Here is a 22,646-nt window from a genome sequence, read left to right on the forward strand (position 1 = left end):
CTGAACTGCAGAGATGCTCCTGCCATATTTCAGCCTGGTAAACTGACAACATTTATCTCAACTGCAAACTCCATGCAAGGAATAGTAAGGCATCACTCTGGTTTGAAAATATGCATAGGCTTCTAGTGCTGTAAGCATAAATAGAAGAAGAGTTGGTTTTTATATGCTGACTTTCTCTACCACTTAAGGGAGACCCAAACCGGCTTATAATCACCTTCCCTTCCCCTTCCCACAACAGACACCCTGGGAGGTAGATGAGGCTGAGAGAGTTCTAAGAGAGCTGTGACTAGCCCAAGGTCACCCAGCTGGCTTCATGTGTAGGTGTGGGGAAACAAACCCAGTTCACCAGATTAGTGTCTGATGCTCATGTGGAGTGGGGAATCAAGCCCGGTTCTCCAGATCAGAGTCCACCGCTCTGAACCACCACTCTTAACGACTACGAAATAGTTCATCCACAGGGAGTATAGTGTAAATGAGGCACTACCAGGCTAGCCTGACCTCGTCAGATCTCAGAAGCTAAGCAGGGTCAGCCCTGGTTAGTATTTGGATGGGAGACCACCAAGGAAGTCCAGGGTTGCTATACAGAGGAAGGCACTGGCAAACCACCTCTGTTAGTCTCTTGCCTTGAAAACCCTATAAGGGGTCGCCATAAGTCAGCTGCGACTTTACGGCACTTTACAGCACTAGGCAGATACACAGCTGGCCAACAGCAGTAAAGAAATCCATCCCAGAAAACACGGAGTGCAGAACTACATGCTCAAGAGAAGACTGTGTGAACCATTCATATTAATTGGTTCATAACATTCAATCACTTAAAGGTTAGGAAAGACATTACATAAACACCTGATTTAAATTAAATGATTTATAATTTCATATATAGTGAAAAATGTTGAGGAGGCAGCTTTCTGGTATGTACGGGAATATTTTTCAAGTCACAAAGTTAGGTACTAAAACCAAAACATGCTACACAGACTCAAAATAAACGAGGCAATCACAGCACACACAATCATTGCAGATAAATATCAATATGGTAAAAACATTGTTAGGATAAAAGCCATTGTACCTTCCTTTGATTTGTTTCCACGGATGAACGCCATTGGTCTTTACTGCCTTCTGCATTATTTGTGCCAAAATGCAAAGGAAAATTTGGTAACTGTTGCTAGATACATACGCATCAGGAGAATGAATGTCACTGCAGCAGCTCTTTACCAACTCATACATAGACATGGGTGTTTTACTAATACTTGCAAAATCTTTGAGACCAAACCAAGGAATAGTAAAAGGACTGTTCTGAAAGAAAAGCAACACAGAAACACAAATGGTGCCTCCTTACTAATCAACATAAAAGGCAACAATTCAGACCAAGACTCCCACAGTTCTGTAATCTTTATCCTGTTTGTATACTCAGGGGTGAGGGCTTTGGAAACAGACAATCCCATCTTAACATTTGGGGCCTTCACCTTCTCAACGGAGGAAGAAGGCAAGGAGAGGGGTGGGGCTGTCACTGTTTGAGTTCCGATGGAACTAAACTACTCTGTAGCTACTGAGGCAAAGAAAAAGGACACCGGTCAGAAGGCAACATTATCTGACAGTTTGCACCCCGTCACCAAGCAAGAAATGCTATCCTTCCCCCCTTTTTTCTTGTAATTATAAAAATAATAATTTTGAAGTTACTCGCAACCTTTGGGGTGAAGGAGAATATAAGCTGAATGTATGAATAAATCAATCTGAGGAATTTTTTTTTTAGAAGGCTACAGACAATTCCACTGCTAATCAAAATGAACTGGACTATAAATAACTTCCTCAAGGTCGCAGATGCTTACTTAAAGCTCTAGCAGGTAGGTATATTTACTAACCAGATTCTTGCTGTAATATTCCCAGAGTATGGTGACAGTAGGGAGGTTCGCATCCCAAACGTGGCTTAAAGTCAAACAGCACTGAAGATGCATCCGTAACTGTTCTTCTAATATTCCAGTCTACCGAGCAAAGACATTCAAATAATGTTATATTTTCTTTTAGCAAAGTTTTATTTAGTAAAAACAATTTTGACAACAATCAAATGCAGGACTTTCAGTCTCCAAGAACATTTTTTCTTCCATAAATGTTATTTCTGGTTATGCAGCAAACCAACCCATTAATATGAGCAGTGATCTAGAAAATAAAATCTGACAAGTATTGGCATTGTTATCAACTAACACTTCAGCTACGTCTCCAGAAGTTAGAATCCTATAACCGCAAAACTGGTATGGACCTTGAAAAGTAAATCAGAGCGCAGTTCTACAATAAGAAGAACACTGGACTGAATCTTATATAGCTAGCACAACTTCCCCATGCTGCATTGCACTGCATATCATTCTAGAGGTCCTTTCAGCCCTCAGCGGAGGGTGTTATGAGGAGCAGGGGCACAGGAAAAGGTAAGATGCCAGAAATCATTTCCACTAACTTACGCACTTCAGGTATGGACTCTGCTGCTGAAAAGCAACGAAAAATGACCCACAACTCAAACATTCTGCCTACTGTGAATAGAAGGATGGGTGTATACCACTCGCCTCTATTCTGTCACTGGCACGTGAAAAGTACTGCACATTATATTAGCAAAATACCCCTCTTAATGAAAGGAGTAGAGTTTGTGAAGGGAGGAACAGGAGGATCTAGATATTGCATAGACCTTTAGGAGAACACATTGTGGTGCTGGTGGGTAGGTTTTGCTTCTTCATAAAGCTAATGTCTGCCAGTTTGAAATTCCACTAAGGTTGGGTTTAAACACACCCTTGATGATTTAAGAGCCTGAGACAAAGACCAACTTTGACCCTTCTCAACTGTGTCCCAGCCACTTGGTCCTATATAACTCAACAAGGGCCACAGAGAACTGAACCCTCTGACCTCTTCACTTTTATCTCTGTCTTGGTTCTATTTCTTGGTGTTAACATTATAATGCAACACAGCCTCTGCAAAAACCTTCCTCATCTCATTCTCTGTATAGGGTCATTTATCTCACTTAGAAATAACTGATTCAATTTTAAATTAAAAACAGCACATTAACCTGATGGCTTTATTTTGGGGGGTTATACTGGAAACCCCCACAATTGTTTATTTTAAAGAAAATATGACTACGAACTACAATGGTTTAGCTTGTTTTTAGCTGTATGAGAGAAGCCCAAAATTTCCTTCTGAGGAAGAATGGGTGAATCAGTCTTGATCTGTTCAGAAAAATCCATCTGTATATGCTACCTAGTTACTAGATGGGGCAGGGGGAAGGAGCTGGGTAGTTTGGCTTAGCAGAGAGGTGGCATCATATGCTAGCCCAATCATTATCTCCAAAATAATCCCATGATCTCGAAACAAGTGGCCAAATTTTGTGCTTGTGTGGTAAAAGCACGGAGCAAGAAAGGGGTTGCTGGAAAGGATAAGGAATTGTAATAAGTATAGAAATACCGCTCCAAGTTTTACACTGTTATATTTGGTTTAATTAGTATTTTATTTGTATTTTATCTGTTTTGTTAGCAATTCTTGAAATGCAAGGTTTCAGGTTTTGCAAATGTAGAATAGAAATGTAATATGATATTTTCTGGTCTATGACTGCAATAAATTAATTATTACTATTACCTCCAAAATACGTAATATACTTTCAAGGCCTCCTTTGGTTTATAAGGGAATGCTAGTGGCAGCAGATCTGTGTCAGAATCTGCCAATATTAGTATTACGAAAGAGAAACCCACTAAGACTCGGGAAGTGTCTTCTGACATGGAATGGAACAGGTGATAAAACATTTTTCCAGTATTTACCATACCTGCTTCTCTGCCTAAATGGACTCCTACACTGTTTCAAATAGTCAGAACTCACAGGGAGGCCAGCTTTTAATTTACCTCAGTAGGGGGACCACAGATATAATCAAAATGATAGTACAACATAAACATACTATTTATACTTTATGGCCACCTGCTGGAGCAACAAAATTGTTTTGTAAGGATTCCAACAAGTATTCTTGTTTTCATCCATTTTTACATTTAATCCCACTCTGCAAAGAAACACAAGTCGCAACTGGAGATATATGAAAATGTAATCTACCAAAATGCCAGTGGCACAATTATAAAATCATAGAAACCACCAACCATTTACAATAAGTTGTTTTCGTTTTTCATTCATTCTAGTTTATCAATATTGTATAACCTTTGAAGAACCAATAAATATGGTATATAACAACTAAACATATTACTGTAGATTCTAGGAGAGGTTATATATTATGTGTATCTGTTTCTATCTGTGGAATACCCTCATGAAGGAACTGAGACTAGCCACATCCCTAAGAGCTTCTGGATGGGTTTAAAGACCTGTCTATTCTGTAGGGCCTTTGATTTAGATTATACAAGGGTTTGTGGATATTTGTATTTTTATCACAGCATTGTTGGGAAAGTGGCTTTGCCGCTGGGTGTTTTGGAACTGTTTTATCTCTTTGCATTATTTGTTTTTATATTATATTGTAAGCCACCTTGGGGACCTGTTTTGTTGGTCAAAAAGTGATCAGTAAATGACCTAAATAAACCAAGAAAAAAAACACTAAGCCTTCAATTCAAAGAGAAGAATGTATACATATAAGAAAAGTTCAGACTGCCACTGGGAAAGCAAGAACAAATGGGTATGAAATGTGTAACAAGAGTTTTGATCCAGAAACACACCTAAAAGTCCTTCCAGAAATATTAAGAAATGATAACAATTTGTTTTGTTTTCTCAAGACACACATTGCCCTCCCTAGTATACTTATTTACAGATGAAAGCTCCTCTCAGATCACCAAGGTTGCTTCTTTATTTTCAACTGCATTCTAAGCCTTTAACTGTATTAACAAGCCAGAAATGGAAAAGAATTATCTCAATTACTACTCCTATATGTAAGCCAGTTTCTACAAAATATTCAACCGAATTCTGGAAAGCATCTTCCTTGTCTTCCTGAACAAAAAATAATTCAAATTTCTATTGAAAAGCAAGGTGTCTTACAAGCATGTTAAAATATTCAAAGTATTTCAAGCTAATTATTTATAGCATTATCATTCATAGGAGGAATATTTCAAAAAGAGCTCCTTTCAATAATCTTAAAGTGCTCCAGTACAAAAAATGGTATCCACCATGAATTTTCTCCTAACTATACCCAGATTTTAAATTGATGTTGCCCTATTTTAGCATTCAGTTTTATTTGCACTTCACTTTTATTGATGTATTAATTAAACCAAATTTCAGATGAATACACTGCTTTCCTCACATATCCTTAGTATCTATTATAAACCAAACACTAACTCAGGGCACCTTCCCTCGACCACTCAAAGAGGTGGTTATCCATCTGCTACTTAAAAGCCCATCCCTACAGAAAAATTATAACGCAACACAGCCTCTGCAAAAACCTTCCTCATCTCATTCTCTGTATAGGGTCATTTATCTCACTTAGAAATAACTGATTCAATTTTAAATTAAAAACAGCACATTAACCTGATGGCTTTATTTTGGGGGTTATACTGGAAACCCCCACAATTGTTTATTTTAAAGAAAATATGACTATGAACTACAATGGTTTAGCTTGTTTTTAGCTGTATGAGAGAAGCCCAAATTTTCCTTCTGAGGAAAAATGGGTGAATCAGTCTTGATCTGTTCAGAAAAATCCATCTGTATATGCTACCTAGTTACCAGATGGGGCAGGGGGAAGGAGCTGGGTAGTGTGGCTTGGCAGAGAGGTGGCATCCTATGCCAGCCCAATCATTATCTCCAAAATAATCCCATGATCTCGAAACAAGTGGCCAAATTTTGTGCTTGTGTGGTAAAAGCACGGAGCCAGTTTGCCCTGTCTCTAATCTGCCCTTCCTAGGCAAAGTGATTGAGAGAGCAATAGCAGACCAACTTCAGATCTCCTTGGATAACTCATCTGCTCTAGATCCTTTTCAGTCTGGTTTCAGACTGGACTATGGGATAAACACAGCTCTCCTGGCTTTAGTTTTTTTTTTTTTTTTTACTTTTTATTGCTTTTTCCATAAAAATAATACATTTCTTATTCGGTATTCCATATAGCTTATTTTTCCATATATTTATGAATAATAACGCATAGCTTAATGCATACCTTCTAAATCAAATACATATAATAATTTGAACTTCCCCCCAACCTCTGTCTAAACGTAGACAAATTGCTCCTACTGGATTTATCTGCTGCCTTTGACACAGTGCACCATGCCATCTTGTTGAACCACCTGGAAGCAGAAGCAGGAATCAGGGGTTGCATGTTGGACTGGTTCTAAGCATTCCTCACAGACCAGATCCAAAGAATTGCCACTGGAGACCAGTTATTATCAGAGTGGGACCTATCCTGTGGGGTTAATAGTGCAATCCTAGCTTCAGTCTTATCCAAATCTCCTGGTGACACGGTAGTGGTCCTACACCGCTCCCTAGCTGCTGTGATTAAATGGCTAAGAGTGAACAAAATGAAACTAAACCCTAGAAAGAGAGCAGTAATTTGGTTGGAAAGGCAAAGATCTTGAAGGGCACTGCCCGTACATGTACCTTCTCCATTGTGGCCTCCATCTTGTGGAATGGCCTGCCTGAGGAGGTCAGGGAGGCTCCCGCTCTCCTGGCTTTCAGCAAACTGTGCCAAACTGAATAATTGAAGAGGGTTTTCTATGCAGGCAATAGACTTGCACTGTACAAGACGCTTCACAAAGGTACTTGGGTAAACTATTAGGGACTGTTGTCTATACTATTGTGTATTGTTTGCTATAAGTTGGATCCTATTATGTAATTTTGCATCATTTACTGTGTCATGTTAACACATGCTTTGCTTCAGTTCTGTTTTTCAGACTTCTGGTTGGTTCTACAACACAAATCCTATTTCATTATTTACTGAATGTCCCATCTTATTGATTGTATTGACTCACTCTGTGTAATCTGCCTTGAGTCCCGGTAACAAAGGTGGACTATAAATAACATAAATACATAGAATAAAATAAAAAGTATAGTATAGAGAAAACTGTTAGCGAGTGCATTATTTCTCCTTTCCCCAAAACGCGGGCCCCCACTGAAAGTGATGGGAAACAGATTCAGGACAGAAAAAGACATTTCTTAACCCCATGCACAATTAACTTGTGCAATTCACTGCCACAGGATGTGTTGATAGCCACTAGCCTCAACGATGATTAGACAAATCCATGGTCCAACTACAGGTATCATGAATGAGACTGCCAAAGCAGTAGGCAATCTCTCTCAGAATGCCAGTTGTTGGGGCCAGTGACAGAGGACGGCTTCGGCCTCTATGCCCCTTTTATTGGCTTTTCAGAGCATCTAGAAGCCACTGTTAGAATAGGACACTAGGCCTACTGGGCCATTGGCCTGATGCAGCAGAGTTCACCTTTTGTTCTTAAAATTATCTTGCAACAAATATCAAATAGAAAAGTTAACATTTTAATGAATTAAGCAAAAAGGAAAGTCATTATTTAGGTCACTCCTGGTGTTTGGCTATGCAGATGCCCATTCTCGGTTACACAAACAAATTAAAGAAATTACTTTCGTAACGGCTGACATTACATAAATTACAATTTGCACCATGCAACCCAAGAACAAATTTACAGAGAACATGCTAATATGAACAGCATATTTAAAAGCACTTTTGAAAGGAGGTCAGTTTTGACCTCTGGGCCACAAAGTACTGCATTAACAGCGCTGTAGAAAGAAAAATGATAAGGTATGAAATGAGTGCTCAGAAGCTACAACCTTATCAGTAAGAGTTTGATTCAAGCCTGTAAGACAAATTGCTCAGCGAGGCAAGTCACCTTCCTGCTGTGATGAGGATATAGCTGAATTTTCAATGCAATAGACTATCTCCCCTATCACGTCTTCTCAACCCAATACCCTCAGATTCCACATTCAGCTTTCATTTTCTAAGCATCCTGTTTTTATTCACAAGATATCTTGCCAGAGTGGCCCAAGTAACATGGCCAGGACAATTATTTTTCCTCTCTCCCCCACCCCCACTTTATCTGACAATTTACCTTCAAAACACAACCATTTAAAAGCATGATGGCTAACAAGAAGGAAATTACCCAGCATCCCAGTTCAGAGAGATCATCAAGGTTACTCACGCCTTTAAAAGAACAAAGTTTTAGACACCAATCAGGTGAACAAAACACCCTAAACATTCTGTATACTTGCTACCGAATAAGACCAGCAGGTCATTCCTGACATACTTACTTGACTACTGATTGACTGTTTCAGCAGATCTTCCACAAAAGGCCAGTTGGATTCTACTGGTTTCTGAATGGGGGGAAAATAGTTTTGAGTAGTACAAATCTAAAATGAATTATGCAAATAACGCTAAAGGAACTCTGTATGACAACTGAAAATGTGAGAGTAAAAAGGTAAAGGTAAAGGTCCCACCTTTAAAGTCACTGCTATCCATCTGAGCGAACTGAACAGGGGTCGGTAGAGGTACTGATTTTACCTTGAGTGCCTTGAAAGGGATGTCACACCCCGACGTTTACTAGCCAGCCTTTGTTTACAGGGTGGTTTGCCAGTGCCTTCCCCAGTCATCTTCCCTTTACCCCCAGCAAGCTGGGTACTCATTTCACCGACCTCGGAAGGATGGAAGGCTGAGTCAACCTTGAGCCGGCTACCTAAAACCAACTTCCGTCGGGATTGAACTCAGGTTGTGAGCAGAGCTTGGACTTCAGTACTGCAGCTTACTACTCTGCACCATGGGGCTCTTGAAAATTTGAGAGATCCTTAAATTTGGGGTTGGAAACAATCCTTCTCCTCCAGTTTCAGTGATATCATGTACAAAACTCAGGCTGCATTGACATTGACAAGAACTCTAGAGAGAACTTGTAGGCACCAGGAACAGTTGCAGCTTGTTGTCTGGGCCCCTTTGCTCCTCCTACTTCCAGTCTCCTGTGAACAGGCCTCCCTTGAACACTTGGGTTTGATCAAGCTCCCATTTGCTGTAATGTTGTTGTTGTTTTTATATGCCGACTTTCTCTACCACTTAAGGGAGACTCAAACCAGCTTACAATCACCTTCTCTTCCCCTCCCAACAGACACCCTGTGAGGTAGGTGGGGCTGAGAGAGTGTGACTAGCCCAAGGTTACCCAGCTGGCTTCGTGTGTAGGAGTGGGGAAACAAATCCAGTTCACCAGATTAGCCTCAGCTGCTCATGTGGAGAAGTGGGGAATCAAACCCGGTTCTCCAGATCAGACTCCACCGCTCCAAACCACCGCTCTTAACCACTACACCACGCTGGCGTCTAAAATGCAGGCATGTGTTTCCCTCCATAAACAAGGACTTAAATCTTGTTCAATCTCACCCTGACAAGCTGACGCTTGAACCAATCAAAAGGTTTTCCAGCAAAGCTTCATGCGCCGAAGGAAGGAATGAGGTAGCAGGAGCAAACAGTTGCACCCCTGCCATAAACCTCTCTTTAACTAGATGTCACCATGAGATCTAAATGCAGCCCCACTTGTTTTTTAATCTTCATGGGAAACAAAAGCATTTTTTCCAGAGTACGGCACCCAGTAAGCTTGAAGCTACACACTTTAGTACTTCTTAATTTTTATGTTAGACAACCCACAACACAAACCTACGATATTATCTCAAAGTACCAAGAACAACCACCATGAGGCACATATCAAAGGATTGGATGTCACTTTCAGCTTAATTCGCTTTTTCTCTTTCAATTACGACACAACCAGCATCAAAACGTGGCTCGTAGCCACAATTAATCGTAGGGACACCCAGAATTTTAGCGGGAGGGAAACTGATGGAAGATCACTCCTCCAGTTTAACATATGTGAACAAACTATGAAGAGTTTAAAAAGAAACAATCTATTAATTTTGAACTATGAAATCAATTCATGAGGATTTAATTCAGACATGCCAACTATGGTTAGGGTTAATGCTAACCATAAATGATTACCCGAACTAGGGCTTTAGCTTTGAAAAATACAGATCTGGTTCAGGCATAATGACAAACCATGGTTATTATGGGGATCCTTATGCTCACGTATTCTCTCCCCTTTCCCTTGTGTATAGCTCAGAAATGAATTACTTCCACAGCAAGCTAAAATGTGACGTTACCCCTGGACCACAGCAACAACCATGAGTACAGGTCAATTCAGACATGGTGCCAAAGCCAGTGTTTGCAAATCCACTTCAAAACCATGCTTCCTGATTCAAGTTGGCTAGCCGGTTAAACATGTGTGCTGTCAAGTCTCAGCTGACTTACGGCGACAGTGTTTGCCATTGCCTGCCTCTGCGTCATGGCTGTGGTATTCTTGTGACTGCAGGAGGTTTGTCCATCTGAAAACTTGCCATTGCCTGCCTCTGCGTCATGGCTGTGGTATTCTTGTGACTGCAGGAGGTTTGTCCATCTGAAAACTTACCAGGGCCAACCCTGCTTAGCTTCTGAGATTGGACAAGTAAAGCACTATAGCTTGTCAATTCAGGCATCTCGTCAAGCTAAAGTTGAGTTTCCTTAATTATGGTTTGGCACAATTGTTTAAAATTATTTTGCTGACAATCTGCCACAATCCACCTCCAGTTTATTTTCTTGGCCTCTTTGAAATGATAGTCGCATTCCATATGTAATTGCAGATAATTCTCTCAACCCCATAATACTTTTAGCATACCACCCTAAGAAAAAAGATTTATACAACTAGTTGCTAAAAGAACACATGCATAGCACTGATCTGATGTCTGCTTCCTCAATTTTTTAGCCGTTCATCATGTTACTATAACATAACTCAGGCCACGACTTTGTTAAAAAAGTGCTTCCTGTAGACTCAATGTGCAAAAAACTAGTTTCTTCTTCCAGATCACCTGTTGAGCTGCTAAGCTGCTCAGCTGGAAACCACTCTTTGCATATCTTACAAAGTAGTCATTTTAGACAATTCAAAGGCAAGAATGTTTAGCTTGAAGTCATTCTGACTATATTTCAATAGCCCAGAGCAGTGTTAAAATTGACCCCTGCAATGTTCAAAAGTGGTTCTATTCAAGACTTATTTGGTTTTAAAATTTATGATTTAAGGATACGATAATGTGAACTGTTTTTTAGTTGGAGAAAAAACATGTATGAGCTATACATCCATTATAAGTTTCAAACAAGGCTGAATATTTTCCTACAGATAGAGAAACTTGACAACTTTTCATCTTCCCCTACACCAACTAGCACATTCATAATGCAAGTAAGTTTATTTTAAACGTCCTTCTGGACTGGAGATATAACACCTTCTGTTGGAAAAGGGTGACTTCCTAGCCTACAGAAAACATTGTGAACTGGAGGGAAGGGATAATTACATTTCTAGGGAGAGTTACACCCTTCTAAACTAATTGATTTCAATGGATTTATAACGGCGTAATTCTGTTTAAGATTGCACTTAAGGATTTAGTCAGTTTATCTAAGCATTTGCCTAGTAATTTGAATCTTGGGGGGGGGGTAAAAAAGCCATCTCTTGCCTTTTTAAATTTGAAAGTGTGATCCAATAGTACTTGCGAATAGTTTAAATGCGAAGAGATGCAAATTGTGAAAGTATTTTATTCTGTAGTCTGTATTATTTGTTGTATATTGATTGCTATAACAGAAAAACTTGGTTTCTACTGCTACCTTTTTTAGGAGGGGGTCATTTAAAGATCAGGGTCATTTGCTTTTATGTGTAGCCTTCTTTTTTAGGGTGGGTTATCTAACATTCGGAGTAATCTTCTTTTCAAGTAAATACAGTATTTAGATTACTGCGTTGCTGTATTTCAAAAGGAATATTGCAGATCTGGAAAAAGTACAAGAGGGCAATCAAGACGATTAGGGGGTTGGAGAACCTTTCCAACGAGGAAAAGCTGAAGAGTCTAGGAGTTTTTGTCCAGAAGAAAGATGGCTAAGGGGAGACATGATAGAAGTTTATAAAATTATGCAGGGAGTGGGATAAACTACATAAAGGGAGCTTTTCCTCCTTCTCCCATAATACTAGAACTTTTCTCAATGAGTAATTAGAGCGTGGAATTGACTACCAGTAGAGGAAGTGATAGCCACAAACCCAGCTTTTAAAGATAGCTTTAAAGGGGGGTTAGACAGATTCACAAAGGAGAGGCCCATCCAAGGTTACTAGCCATGGTGAGTGAAGGGAGCCTCTATCTACAGTGGTAGGAAATTTCTGAATACCAGTGATGGGAGACAGAAAGGGAGATCCTCGGTCTCTGTCTTTGGCCCTCCAGAGTAAATAGTTGGCCACTGTGTGAAACAGTATGCTGGACTAGATAGACCAGTGGTCTGATCCTGCAGGTTCTACGTATGTTCATTTGGCATGTACCCCATTAAAATACTGGGAAACAAAGTATTAGCTTAATATTTTCAGTCAACATTTTCTTAAAGCACATAATGAACTTTATGTGCCTTCTCTTTTACACTGATGAGCAGTGTGTGTACTCTGCACATGGTTATCCATTAAATAATAATTAAAAATTAGACACTTCAGTTCTGAGTTGTTTTGGTTTCTTAACAAACTTCATCGTTTTCTTTCTCACATATCATTACTCAAAAAAGCAGCCTGCAGCGTGGCTTGGATTACTGTTCAAATTCACGACAACACAAATAATATGCAACCATTTTGGTCATGAAGTAAACAGCCATGTGAAACAACACAGCATTCTCCACAAACAATAAGTCTTTTACAGGCGTTCTAGGGAAAATCACACCTACCTTTTCTTTCACATTTCCATTGTGATCACAGTAGTAAAGTGACGAGAGATGAGTTATAATCCACCAACTAAAACTCAATGGATCCTTGCACAGAACTGACTCAAAGCCAGATATTGCCTCCACATGGCTGCTTTTTCCCAATACATTCTTTAGAATTTTATTCATCCAGCTCCAGAAAGACTGCAGAGATAAAGAAGTTGCTTAACATTATTTAAAACAGGGCAAAAATGGATTTTATTAAATTATTTAATGAGTTATAGAAATTAGCAATTTTAAAATATTTTTATATTTTATAGTAATAAATAAGTTTGAAACTGTCATAGCACTTCTTCGGAAGTCAGGTGAAGGGTCACAAAAGGTGGTGGGTGGTGGGAAAAGGGGTATCTTAACAGAGTTAATAGTGATATTTTGAATTGTATTACTGAATATATATGAATATTCCTGGTTTTTTCTCATTGTTACTTTGGTTATTATTATAATTATTATTTTTGTTGTTGTAATTTTTATGTTTTTTTTATGTTATTAAAAAATTAATAAAAAATTAAATAAAAAAAACATTATTTAAAACAGTATATTGTCCAGCAACAACTGTGGCAAATCAGCAATACCATACCAGCTTTCTCTTCCCTTTGTGTGTGTGTGTAAAGTGCCGTCAAGTCGCAGCTGACTTATGGCGACCCCTTTTTGGGGGTTTCATGGCAAGAGACTAACTGGTGGTTTGCCAGTGCCTTCCTCTGCACAGCAACCCTGGTATTCCTTGGTGGTCTCCCATCCAAATACTAACCAGGGCTGACCCTGCTTAGCTTCTGAGATCTGACAAGATCAGGCTAGCCTGGGCCATCCAGGTCAGGGCCCTCACCCCTTTACAAGGTTGTAAATAACAAGGAAGTATTCTGAAGCTGACATGTGTCACTTCGGGGGTTCTCCAATGATATTTTTTTAACACCAAAAGGCAACTTTTCACTTCATTCTTTAAAGGGTGCGCTAAGGAAATCCTGATACCAACTATTCTGAAGTCTTAGTACTCTACTATAGTTCTTTGCAGAGAATTGGTTTTCCGTGAAAATGTTCAGAGGATGCTGTTACACTTTTTTTTTTTTTTTTTGGTTCAAGGCGGCTTAAAAGTTAGCTTCTTTTTTGGATGAAGGAGGAAGATATTGTTTTGCCAGCTTGAGGCTTATCTTCATGTGCCTTCCTTAATCATAATTTACTTGCTCTGAGGGGGGGAAAGATCTGCTTTTGTGGATGGGTGTTTGTGCCTCCCATCCCACCTTGGTGGGTAAATAATAAAAATTTAACTGACTACAGCATTTTTGGACCTGGACTTTCAGACTCTACATGGAAAATCTTTTGTACCATAAAAGGTTTTTTTCAGTCTAGCCGCAGCTCAGCTGTTCCTGGGCGCACGCTCACCTCTCTGCTCTGCCCCGCTCTTCCAGGGCTCCAAAAGGCTGCATCTGGGCGCCTCCCTCTCTCAGCTGAGCTGCGGCCGCTTTCTAGAACAAATCATCTGACAGCTGACAGTTTTCAAATTTCACTGTGCATAGCAAAACATGGTAAGCCCCTCTCTGATAGGGAAATTATGAAAACAGCCATGTTGTCTGGGAGTAATTCCCTTTTTCATGATTTCCCAAACAAGGATAAAATTATTCAACGCATCTCTGAGATGCCACTTAGCAGAAATACTGTTAATGATCGAGTCCAGCGCATGGCAAGTGATGTTAGTCAGCAGCTCACCACTGACTTACAAAAGGCAGCCTGTTACTCCATGTGCTTGGATGAAAGCACAGATGTAAATAATCATGCAAGGCTAGCAGTAATTTTGTGTTATGCTGTTGGTGTCATCTTGAGAGAAGAGCTGGTGAAACTGGTGTCTTTGCCTAAAAGAACACAAGGGATAGATATCTACAATGCTGTGATGGAGGCTTTTCTGTCACAAGACATAAGACCAGAAGAAGTGGTTTCAATTACTAGTGATGGAGCACCTTCTATGGTGGGGGCAACATCTGGTTTCATACAGTTCTTTGTTAAAGAAACAAAACATCAAGTCATTCAGTTCCATTGTATTATACATCAAAAAGCTCTTTGTGCCAGAGATAGCAGCAAAAAATTTGACCATGTCCTCAAAGATATCACAAAAATGGTGAATTACATCATGGCTCGTGCTCTGAATTGTCGACAGTTTCAAGCACTTCTTGAGGAGGTTCAGGCACAGTATAATTGTTTACTTATGTACAATAATGTCCGGTGGCTGAGCAGAGGACAAGTCCTGGAGAGATTTGTAGCCTGCTTGGATGAAATTAGGCTGTTTATGAATGAAAAAGGGCAAGAATATCCATAGCTCACTGATATGGCCTGGCTTACCAACCTCATGTTTTTTACAGATTTTACACAACACTTCAATGCACTGAACAAACAACTACAAGGTGTAGGGAAAACAGCAGAAAGAATGTTTTGTGATATCAAAACATTTGAGAGAAAACTGCAGTTTTTTGAAAGAGACCTAGAAAGTGGGCAGCTGAAATATTTTCCAAATCTAAAAATGAATTTAGAAAATTCTACAACATTTGCAGACACAACAGCAAAAATCACATTAATTGTTCAAAAAATTTGACGATGTCCTCAAAGATGTCACAAAATGGTGAATTACATCATGGCTCGTGCTCTGAATTGTCGACAGTTTCAAGCACATCTTGAGGAGGTTCAGGCTGAGCAGAGGACGAGTCCTGGAGAGATGCATGCCAAATGCAAACTTTTACCTTTCAATAAAAAGTTGTCTGTATCATTGAAAGCTCTGTTATTGTGTTTTTCTTTTAAGGCAAAAGATGTGAATGTATGAGTTGTTTTTTCTAAACTAAAACCTCAGTATTCAGGTTAAATTGCCGCATTGGCACTTGGCGATAAATAAGTGGGTTTTGGGTTGCAGTTTGGGCACTCGGTCTCTAAAAGGTTCGCCATCACTGCCACAAGCACTTTGGACATTTTTTCAAGTCTATGAATATCGGAGCTTCAGATGTAAATCTTTATAAAATCTTATTGATGCTAGGAGAGCAACTTTCCTTACCTCTGTAAGTGATCCTTTACTTCTGAGGTCTAGCATTTGAATAAGCAGAACCCACAGCTCTTTTACACAGCTACAGGGATAGTGGTGAGTACTTACAGCTTCGGAGAGCCTCACCTGTGGTGAATAAAACATTATCATTGAAAATTGGTAGTGGAATTTATTCTGTTAGATTTATTCTGTTAGAAAATGCGGAGCTGATCTAATTAAATGTCCAACTATGAATAATCCAGAATGCAGTGGTTTAATTCAATATTTACATACTTTTGTGGATCCAAGATCATTTTAAGTGAGAACAAGAGAATGATGCAAACCAGTTTGGATAAGTCAATTTAAGTCCCTGGAGTTTTCCAAAAAGCATTCAGAATATTTAGGACTTTTTCAACTTGTAAATATGTGCAGACATTATGTTACAATAAAGGTAACCAACATTGGGGGGTATTGTTAGTCTCACACCGATTTCTGGCAGAAGCCTACATGTGATAAGGAAATCTTCAGGGTCCTTGACTGCACAGACACAAGTACACGTGGTACAACCACAGTCCCTGGTCATAAGTTATGTTGAAAGGCAATGGACCAGGTTATCTTCCCACATGCTTTCATTCTACCTAATACAAAGTCCTAAAGTTACCCATAAACTTCGGATTGCACTTTTGCTCATATCCACATACGATTCACAATCATACACTTGCTACTAATATGTTGAACACCAAGAACCTTAGCACAAACAACAGATACTACTACAGATACATTGTCTGCATACACTACCATTCAAATGTATGCAGACAATGTATTAATTGTAATATCTACCAAACAAATACTTTAGAACACATTCCAGTCTTGGAATTATTTGTTCTTACATATATATTTTTTAAAAACTGTATTTTTCCCAAAATGACTCTTTTATATAATACTATAAAAGAAAAAATTCACAAATGTTTTGAGTTATTATTATTTGGAATTTAGGGAAAGCAGTTGAGAGGACAGTTTAACACACTTTCATCTTATTTATAATAAAGAAACAAAGAAGCACAAAACATATTAGAAGACTTTGGGTGAGGGTCAAACTACAGTGTTTAACGTTGATGTACATGTCAGAAATATCAATCATGGGACTGCCAACATAACATGTAGTTACATTTATAAAGAGAAATTTTATAATCAAAAGGTTCAAAGGAAGTGTGTAAGATATTTCTGAAAGAACTATCACATATCTAATACCAAACTGGGCCACAGAGTGTGGACTCATCTGGCAAATAGAAGTAGGGACAGACAGGGGAGAAATCTCTACAAACGTGAAGGAATTCCAAGGTTTGCAGAAAAATCTGGAATCTTCAAAAATAAAAAACAATAAATATACATTGAGGGATGGTCTTTCCAGAGACTTATTTATGGTGGTTCCAACCTACACTGATAGTGTCAAACTGAGGACTCATTAATATTAAGTTTATTTGTACTTTGAAAAAATAAGTAAGGAAACAGGCAATTAGCTGTACCAAGTCTTACTTCATCTCACTGAGCAAGCAGAAGGAAATAATAGGGTCCTGATCACAGACCCAGAACACTACAATGTAAAAATTCCCCTAAAAAAACAGGTTGTATTTCCAGGAAAATACTCCTATTGTACAAGCTATCTGATCTATAAATCTAAATTGAACTCAAATGTTTCACTGCTAATACCCTTTCAGTATCATAAGACACCACCGTTAGAATTATTAGGAAATTTAGAAATAACTCGCTTAGCCATATACTTTTAATAGGCTGGAAATCTTATTTTAATATGACAGCATATAATCATTATGTATGTCTATGAAAGTACTACAGCGGCTTCATTATCTTCCAGTATAGTATCTAATGAAACCTTTAATTCAGCATTTCAGTAAGATAAATAAAATATTCTGCAAATCTATTGGATTAAGTTGCTGGACTATAATATGTAGGCTTCTGATTCTGGCTGCTGGGGGCTCTGTGGACGCCATGTGGCAGCAGGGGGGAGGGAAGGGAGGGAGGAAGAGGGGAGGGGGAAATGGCAGCGGCCCGAATAATGCCTAAAAAATTCGGCATTACTTGGGATCTGCTTATTCGGCTCCCTTTACTGCCTCCTTTTTAAAATGCCAGTAAAAAGGTATTTTGGTGTTTTTTAAAAAACTTCAGCATTATTGATTTGCACAGCTCTAGTCCGAAGACTGGATATGGGCACTCTTTTTAAAAAAAGCTTTGAGAAAAATTGCACGTGCATACATTTCTACATATATTGTTCTCACACCAAATCTTCACTATCCTTTCAACACTTAAAGGTGTACAAGTTTGGGTAACCTGTTAGGCCAATGGCTGAAACTAGAAAGTGCTCTCCAAAATCTGATTGTCTGCAGTCATGCTTTATGTGCAATCCTTCTTGATCACAGCATTGCATTGACTCTAACAGCCATGCCGAAAGATTAACTCATAGTAATCAAAGGAAAGAAATAACAAAGGCCAATTTTGTCTCCCACTAAACCTTACTTCATTTTATTCCTCCATCTGGATGAGAAGTTAAGTCATCCCAAACAGACCCCTACATATGTTATAATGCAGTTTTAGTTTCAGCTTTACGTTTAACACGAGCAGATTACATTGTCACATAACGGCTTCCAGCCATCTACAAGCATTTCATAGTCTGTTTTCTCCTTTCTCTCTCAAAGTAGCACTTTATTGTAATATTAACTTTATTTTTTTAATGTTCATCAAATTATAGGAATTTTTTCAGCAGCATAAAAGTGGATGGGAGTTTCTGGACACTATATATTTCTACAACAATATAGATTTTAATCCCCTTTCTACTGTGAGTATTGCCAGAAAAACAGGTTCCTTGCCCTGATCGGTCAGAGGCAGGCGGCATAAGCAGAACTACAAAACATCTGATTGTGTTTGGCTTAGAATTTGAATCACGGCAATAGATATGAGATGAGAAACAATAAGCACATTGCCTGATCCCACTGCGAAGGCACTAAAGCCTAAATGACAAGGCCATGCTTCCTGTGGAAACATATATATGGGTAAAACAGTCAACAGAGAAGCTAAGCAGTTCTCCTTCTTAACGGTGGTAACTAAAACTTACCATTTCTAGTTGCACCCAGAGACTACCCAAGTGGTACCACAGGGCAATATCTTTAGGAATACTGGCTTTGTCTAATCTCAGTCAAATAACTTAAAAACATAAAAAGGTATTATTTCTAGGCAAATAAAAAGATAACAAAATTATCATAGATTTGCCAATCGTTATTTATTCCCAACACAACTCTGCGCTGAATAAACAGCACTACCCCGATGCAGCTTATGATAGAACAAAACAAACGGCTTCTATTTTGAAACAGTATACTGCCTCCTGAGATGTTCGTCTGCCATCTTTAATCAAGTGGGTTTTACTGTGATTCACCAGCAGGTGGTATTATAGCCACATACAGTAACTGGATACCACTCCCATTTATTTTAAGATTTTTAAAAAGTTTCAAAGCACTTTACATTGTTTCGGTGCATGGTACTTGCTGTTACACATCGCAACTGCTAAGCAGTCTCATCAAAAGAATTAAATTTTAGCAATTTGAATCTTGCCTGGGTATATGCAGCCAGTACACTAAAAAAAAAAAGTTCCACACCAAGCTTCCCTTGGGAAATTTAAAAGGTGTTCTAATGGAGTGCTGAAACAGCTAAATTACAGATAATGCAAAATAGCAGCTGCAGTGTAACATTCTACCGAACTGCCAGGTTGCCTTAAATGCCCATGTTATCTCAATTTGTTCCACTGAGCAGGCATTTGGAATATTAATTATTAAGTAAGATTTAGAATGTACCATCATGGGTTTAAAACTGGCCAAAATTACGTATGGGTAAGATCTACACTTTTAAAAAGTTATGCACCAGCAAAATCCAAACTGTGAACCAAGAAAAGACAAAAATCACTCCAATCTTATCCATCAACTTGAATATGGAGTTGGTATTAAGGGCACAGCCCTTGAGTGGTTCCTTTTTTTTCCTGTCTGTCTGGACACAGAGAGCCTCCACTAGAGGTGAAGAATCAACTGGGTGGAATTTATAATAAGGCTGCTGAATGAGGTTGTCCAGAGCTTTGGGGTTGAGTGTCATAAATATGCAGAAGACACCCAGCTCTATATTTCACTATCCAAGCCTCCAGATGCATTTCTCTTGGTTCGGTACCAGTGACGCTGATTAGGATGGCTGATATTCTAGAGGGACTGAAGCCACTTGTCCTAGACGGAGTGATGTTGGCTTTTCAGAGCAGGCTAAGAGCTTCTGGGTGCTCATGCACACTGCTTTGCTGTTTGAAAAGAAGGCTGGCCTGGCGGCTAGGAGCAACCTTTTGTCAGCTGCATCTGATTCGCCAACTTTCTCATTACTTAGACTCAGCTGATCTGGCCATAGTGATCCATGTTTCTGTAACTGCACAATTGTATTACTGCAATGTGCTCTACACGGGGCTGCCCCTGAAGACAACCTGAAAACTACAACTGGTCCAGAATACAACAACCTGACTGTTGCAGGGTGATAGCCACTGGAAACATGCATGGCCAGTTCTGAAACAGCTACACTGGCTGCCAGTCTGTTTCTGAGTTCAACGCAAGGTGCTGGTTATGGCCTTTAAAGCCCTTCACAACCTGGGTCCCACATATTCGAACAAATGTCTCCTTCCGTATGTCCCTGTGCGGCAACTACGGCCATCAGTTAAGCATCTGTTGGCTATTCCATCACTTAGGGTGGTGACTGGCATTGACCAGAGCCCGAGCCTTTCCATTGTGGTTCTGTTGAATAGGCTCCCTGAAAAAGCGAGGGGGGGCCCTCCATGGAGATTTTCAGGAGGCGCTGTTTGCCAAGGCTTTTGAGGCGTTTAAATGGCAGGCACTTTTAAAGGCGGGGAGGGGAAGGGATTTGGGCTTGCTATTTTATCTTTGGTTTTAGCTGGGGATATTTTCACTATTACTGAAACCTGCCTTGAACCAAGACGAAAGGCAGGATATAAATGTTTTAAATAAATAAATAAAATTCTGCAACCTGCATTCATTATGCAAATTTGTTATTATGCATAACATATTCTGACCCTAATTTATTTTCTAGACGTGGCGTCAAATACAAAATAAGTTTTAACCCCTGTGCACTTCTAAATTATTAGCTCATTTACCTGTCCAAAAGGAGGGGAACAGATAAAATAAAGGAGTTTCAAAATGTACAGCCAAAACAAAACAAAGGGATTCAACAGTAAGAAAATAGAGATAGGAATTCTTAGCAATATTTAAAAAGTTTACTACAACTGTCTGGTACAGCACAGCATAATGGTTTTAACCTTTAATCCACTACCAGCCTTCCAGTAGGCTGTATGGAACCCCTTTAAAAATCACTGTTCTAGCAGTTTTGAAATGGTGACAATATAGTAAAAAATAAAAACATCATAATACCTTTGTATATTTGTCAACTGACAAACTTATCAGATCACTTAAGAGATTCCCACAGTGTTGTTCAAACAAACTGATGTTGGTTAAATTTTCACCAGTTAAATCTGTAAACTTGTGAGCATATATAGTTTGCCCTAGAAAAGAGAAATAGAGAAATTTACTCTTTAGAACTGGCTTTATGAATGCAGAAACAGAAACAAATCATTTTATTTTACTTGTTCCAAGAACAAACATTAAAGCAGACAATTTTGATTTAATGTAAGGAATGCATAATGGGTTTTTATTCCTCTTTTTTACTGATGGGGAGTTTCACATTGTATGACTACTTCAGTGTTACAATTCTGATACTTGATTTGGAAAATTGTGACTTTCACTAACCTGCATTTTCTCCCTTGTTGCTGATAAAGAACAGCGCTTCCCCTACATATGGCTAAGGCGGAGTGCATGATTTGCATCCTACCCACCTCATTAGGAAGCTTTTACCTTGACGAAATGGATCAAAAGCAACCAAGGTGCAGCAGAAACCATGCTGCTCAGGTAACACTTTAACTGAACTTTAGCGTCATTGCACTGCAGTATTCTGTTCAAAGCATATTCACATATAAGGGAGCATCTGTAAGGTAAGGAATGGTCAGTATTCCATGGGGGGGGGGGAGCAGATTCCTTCAGGCTAAGCTTGGACAAACCAAATAATGAGAAGATCCCAGGACTTCTATGATATTGCCAGGCCTTCTGTCATGGTCCCCCAGCACACACACTCTGAACAGTTTTAAACCTCATAGGGGCAAGTCCAAAGGTTCAAGGCAAGGTCCAGACAGAGCAGACAGTTCACAGCAGGCTCAGCAAGGGCAGGAGTAGATAGACTTGTTGCTCCCTCGCAGCTAGGCCCTTTCCAGCTGCTGATACACAGAACGCCACTCAGGCAGCCTGTAACGCCGTGCACCTGCCAGCTACCTCAGACCTGCTCCTGCAAACGCTCATCCCCGCTGTTGGTGCTGGGTCGGTACCGAGTTGCCAGTCGGGCACTTCACTGCCTGTCCTGTAAGGACTTACATGTTCACCTCCTCAGCTGTGTCTGAGGCTCTGGTGACGAGGGGGGTGAGCAGACTTTCCGCAGCCAAGTCAGTGCTGGAGGGCTGAGGGGTTGCTGCTCTGGTTTCTGGCTGCGGGTTTGGGTCTGGCCCTGCAGGGGCTGCTTCTTCCTGTAGCACCTCAGTCGCTGGCTGTGGATAGAAGCCAGGGCTGCCGGCTGATTCTTCATCAGAGGAGTCATTGGTGTCCCCTGGACCGGGCTGGGCCATGACACCTTCCTGGACATCCTCTTTTCTGCCTGCTTCCTTAGTAGCATGACCTAGCAGGAGCCCCATACCAAATGACACTACACCAAAGAGACTTGTACAATACCACAGAGGCCTTGAAGCATCCCTTTCATTGT

The 22,646-nt window shown here is 39.7% G+C and overlaps 1 protein-coding gene across 1 annotated transcript in view; it reads right to left on the minus strand.

Annotated features, from left to right (window-relative positions):
• Window positions 1-22,646, minus strand: part of MMS22L (MMS22 like, DNA repair protein) — a gene marked incomplete at its 5' end in the record, with an annotated part of 122,391 nt that overhangs the window by 82,196 nt on the left and 17,549 nt on the right. The window contains 6 exons of the mRNA XM_056856771.1: window positions 1,064-1,290; window positions 1,857-1,976; window positions 8,218-8,280; window positions 12,707-12,886; window positions 15,771-15,884; window positions 21,215-21,345. Of these exons, the coding sequence (XP_056712749.1) occupies window positions 1,064-1,290; window positions 1,857-1,976; window positions 8,218-8,280; window positions 12,707-12,886; window positions 15,771-15,884; window positions 21,215-21,345 (835 nt within the window). The remainder of the gene's footprint in view (window positions 1-1,063; window positions 1,291-1,856; window positions 1,977-8,217; window positions 8,281-12,706; window positions 12,887-15,770; window positions 15,885-21,214; window positions 21,346-22,646) is intronic.

Source organism: Euleptes europaea, chromosome 10 (genome assembly GCF_029931775.1).
Source record: "Euleptes europaea isolate rEulEur1 chromosome 10, rEulEur1.hap1, whole genome shotgun sequence".
Classification (NCBI taxonomy): Eukaryota; Metazoa; Chordata; class Lepidosauria; order Squamata; family Sphaerodactylidae; genus Euleptes; species Euleptes europaea.